At 39.2% G+C, this 4425-nt stretch overlaps 1 protein-coding gene across 1 annotated transcript; it reads right to left on the reverse strand.

The window, feature by feature from the left end:
- Positions 1-495: 495 nt before the first annotated feature.
- LOC118220280 (claudin-4-like) lies at positions 496-4008 on the reverse strand. The gene is made up of 3 exons (XM_035404080.1): positions 3869-4008; positions 1916-2048; positions 496-1101 (listed from the first exon to the last, which is right to left on the reverse strand). Exons 2-3 carry the CDS (start codon positions 2045-2047, stop codon positions 604-606), a joined length of 630 nt encoding a protein of 209 aa, XP_035259971.1. The 5' UTR covers position 2048; positions 3869-4008; the 3' UTR covers positions 496-603.
- Positions 4009-4425: the final 417 nt, after the last annotated feature.

The raw sequence follows: 4425 nt of genomic DNA on the forward strand, positions 1-4425 counted from the left end.
TCATGCTAAAATAACAATATCCCCCATACCAAGAAATGAAAAATAACAAGAATTTTACATCATTTTTGTTTTAGCTAATGATTATTACTTACAAACGAATGTTCATCTGCTATATAATCTAGTGAATTGTTTTCTTTTCCATTCATATCCCATCACAGCGAACACAAGCATTTAAAGAATATTGGAGAACATTCTAGTTAGATTGTTAGTGATGAAACTTTATGATGAGAATATTCCGCAAACTATGGATCTATGGATATAGATCAGGGTCAGAAGGTTTGTAAATCTGAAACAGAGACGTAACTGAAATGGAAACATTTTAAACTGAAACACACCTTGAAATTGAAAAAGTAGAATTTGAACGTAATGCTCAAAAATGTATTGATTTCCACTTTCACATTTCTTTGTTTTGAATTTACAAAACTGTTGGCCATGATCTAGCTCCATATCCTTCAACCACATTGTTTCAACCCCCCCCCCCCCCCCCATCACTTGTCTACCTCCCCTATTCACAAATACACCTTGTTTTCCCTCTATCTCCATTTGATTTAACTGCTACATCCCCCCTTTCCTACATTCCCCCTCCCCTCTCTTCAGGCCCCTCTAAACATAGTTGGAATTGGGAGCTGAGGCACTGTTGCTGTAGTACTTTGCGGTACCCCCTGAGCTGCCGGACTGAACCCGACTGAAACAACAGAGAAGCCCGCCCCCCAGCAGCATCAGCACACCCCCGGCCCAGCCCACAAAGATGCAGGCACCCAGCTCCTGCTTCTGGACGGTTCCTATGGCGTAGAAGTTGCGGATGACGTTGTGGGCGGCCCAGCTGACAGGAATGATGAGCAGAAGGCCGGCCAGTATCATCCCGATGCCTGCCACCAGGGTGATCTTGGGCTTGGCATCCTCATTCTCCACGCAGGTGGTGAAGTCGGAGCCAGCAAAGAGGATGAGGATGGAGACGGAGCAGAGGAAGCAGCTGATGATGGTCATGGCGCGTGCCGCCTGGAGGTCGGGCGCCAGCTCGAGGAGGGACTCGTATTTCTTGCACTGCTGCTGGCCTGTGCTCTGGACCACACATGCCATCCACAGCCCGTCATGGTTTGACTGCAGAGTGGAGTCATCAAACATCATATTACATTTTGCACTGGCTGCCAAAAAACTTTTTAATGAGAAATGAAACACAGTCAATGGAGGAAAGTTATTTAAGATGCTTTGAAATGTAGAAGTAATGCTAATGTAGGGATGAGGAGAAAATCTCCATTGACACCACAGTAATGAGGTTTTTTATTATTATTTGTAGCAGTAGTACTAACAGTAGTATTATCAGTTGCAGGGTTTCCCACGGGAAAATTGCTAATAGTGGTGGTAAGTGCTGACCAGGGAACTGGGAGGAGGATGCTTCATCTATAAAAGACAAACTGTACACATATCTGTGATCACAAGTTAGCTAGCCAGGAATTGGGAACACACATGCTACTAAAGTGCTGGTTGAGCAAAACGTTGATTCTACATCTGTTCGTAGGTGAACTATAAGCTTAGGTGCAATGTAGTTTTTAACAACCAGATGTTGAATTTAATCTTGGACCTTAAATAAGTTTTAATGATTTATTATGAAATACTCTCAGTCCCAGTGCACCACCGAGGATAAAAAGTTGTACAGGAATCCCTGAGATTCTGTTAAGAGTTCAGTTATTGTATTTTACTGTATGATAAAAGCACATTGCTGTAGTATGGACTTGAGGACAGAGGGTATTTTTACGCATAAAGTATGTAATGATCCTTGTTGATATACCTGGCCAATGACATGTAGAGCTGATCCCATTGGCCCATTTCATACTTGGAACTGCTAATAGATTGTCTTTGTTTATCATTCCTAATGGACTTGTGTTCATTCTCTCAGGGCAGATCAGCACAGTACCTGGGCAGTGACAATGTTTTGTCCCGTGAATGATGACACTTTCCACTTTGGAACAGCACAGCACACTATGGCAGCAACCAGTCCCATCACACCAAGGGCAACGCATACAATGTGTACCCCTGCAGATCCCATTCTGAAAGAGAGGAATGGAGGAATGGAGGTCAGTCCTGTATCTGGAAAACACAATACATTTACATATACACTGAGAGAGATGGGAGTCTAGCACAGTGAATTTACAAGCATAAAACTTCATGTTGTCATGTTTAAGCAAAGAAATAAAAATATGAGTTCTCATTATATATTTCCTAATGTGATTTTTTTTCATTTAGCTATATTTAGCTATTAACAATACATTTTGAGACTGAGCGGGATAATGGTGACTAGACTTGTGTCTGTAACTATATATACATTCACATTGGCACTGTGATTGAGAAAGGCAGTTAATATTTTTACAATGATACAGACACACAGGGGCAGTGCTCAAACAAAGGATGGATTCTAAAAAAAGGCAAATGCAGATTTCTAAGATACAAAGCAAATTTAAGAGGGCGAAATCTAGAGGTTTTGCAACTGCGTGTGAGAGTGAACGTTATGTGTAAGGCTGCGTTTGTGAACTGAAAACTTATACGTCAGTACAATTCTGTAGCTCACAGCTGCATTTAAAATGTCCCTGAAAAAAGTATTGCCCCAAGTCACAAGCAAGTCCTGACGTGCCTCTCCTATCTCCCCACACAAACAGCCTGGTGCAGCATCTCAACACATTTTATTAAAAGGAATTTATATTAGTGAACTCATTTCATTATTCTATTTCTACTTCTTATTCTTATGTAAAATCTCATGCACTAATCAATGACCACGTCCATGCTAAATACATTATTTTGCTTTTCAGTCCCATTTCTTCAGCTGAACTGATGAATTGATATGTGTTCCAATAAAATGGCTACCAAGCTTCACCAAAATGGGTCCCAGATTTCAGCAGATAACACATTTCCCGTCGTTGTAGTTTGCTTTGAGATCAGATACATTGGTAAATAAATGAATGCAAAAAGTCATATTTATTCGGTTTCAAATGGCAGCTTTCAGAATAAACATTAACAACAGTATTGCCCTGTTCTTTCCATGAGTACAATGTGGTAAAATCAGCCCAAATCAAGGGTGAGGTTTAGAAAGTAATCTGTAAATTACTCTGACCAAGGCAACATTTTTGGGCCACTCAATATTTTCAGCACTGGTGGTCAGAACTCTAAGCTTGTTTATTGTTTAATTTAGATATGAAAATCAAAATGGTTTTCGTTTTCAATTTTTCAAAAAAGCGGTAGAAATTGTAGCATGGCCAGTCAGTAATATAGTACACTGCAGAAAAAGTGTGTTAACAAATGTAATGAGATTTCAATTTTTTTTTTTCTTCTCTCAAGTAGAAAATATCCGCTTGTTTTAAGTAACTTTTTGTGTGTCAAGTGAAATTGTCGCACCTTGTTGGCAAATCTTGAAATCAGTCAAACTGTCTCACCTGTTCGTTTTTGCCTTATATAACAAAACGATTATATTAATTAAATTCTAAATATAAAAGTAAAATACTTAAGAATTACTTATTTTTGTTTTTTTCAGTGCATTATGTTATAAGAATGTTCAAGCTAAACATTGTTATACTTTCAAATACCACATGAGAATTCCAGGTGAATTAAAGAGAATTCACTGAGTAAATGTAGAAAGTTGAAACTTGTTGAAGCTTGTGCACCATACATTAATACAGCCCATCACATTTAACAGAGCATTTCACTAGATATTTCATCTCTTCAGTATACTCACCTCTGGGACCTTCATTATACATGCCAGTAAGAATATACTACATGTAAAATTACACAACAAAGATGAAATACCTGAAAAGTTTAAAAAGAATGAATTGGTAGTTGAGAAGTAGAAATAGTGATGGACAAATAAATAATTAAATACCTTCAGAATTGTCTCCTGGATGCTAAGGTAAAGGCTTCTGTGAAGAGGTTAGTTTATTTTCTTGTTCTTTCGCACTTTGATGGTCCTTTAGGGATATGTTTGTGACTGTTGCCACTCTCTGTTGTGTGTGACTACAGTCTGTGTGTGCGTTGGGGGTGGTGGTGGGGGGGGGGGGGTGTTGGTGGAATGTGAGGTACAGGGTGGGGCACGGAGAAGGAAGGTGAGCAGGAGAAAATGTTATCGTATGGACCAGACTGGACTTGTCTATTGTGCCTGTCCAACCAATCATCACATGGCACCAGTTTCTGTGTGAGATTCCAGACTTAGTTAACCACTGCGGGAATACTTTCTTCTTCGGCACGGATAATTACCTATAAAATATATTGCAAAAAATGAGAAAAAATGACATGCATTCACTAAAGCCTGGTATATGACAGAAGAACAGAACAGCATTCACTACATGAAAAAATAAAATTTGCCTGCTTCAGTTTAAACTAATTGCATAGCATAAATTGAAAGATTTAAAGAGGTTTAACTTTTGTCACCCTGGGGGGTGG

The sequence above is a fragment of the Anguilla anguilla genome, chromosome 2 (genome assembly GCF_013347855.1).
Source record: "Anguilla anguilla isolate fAngAng1 chromosome 2, fAngAng1.pri, whole genome shotgun sequence".
NCBI lineage: Eukaryota > Metazoa > Chordata > Actinopteri > Anguilliformes > Anguillidae > Anguilla > Anguilla anguilla.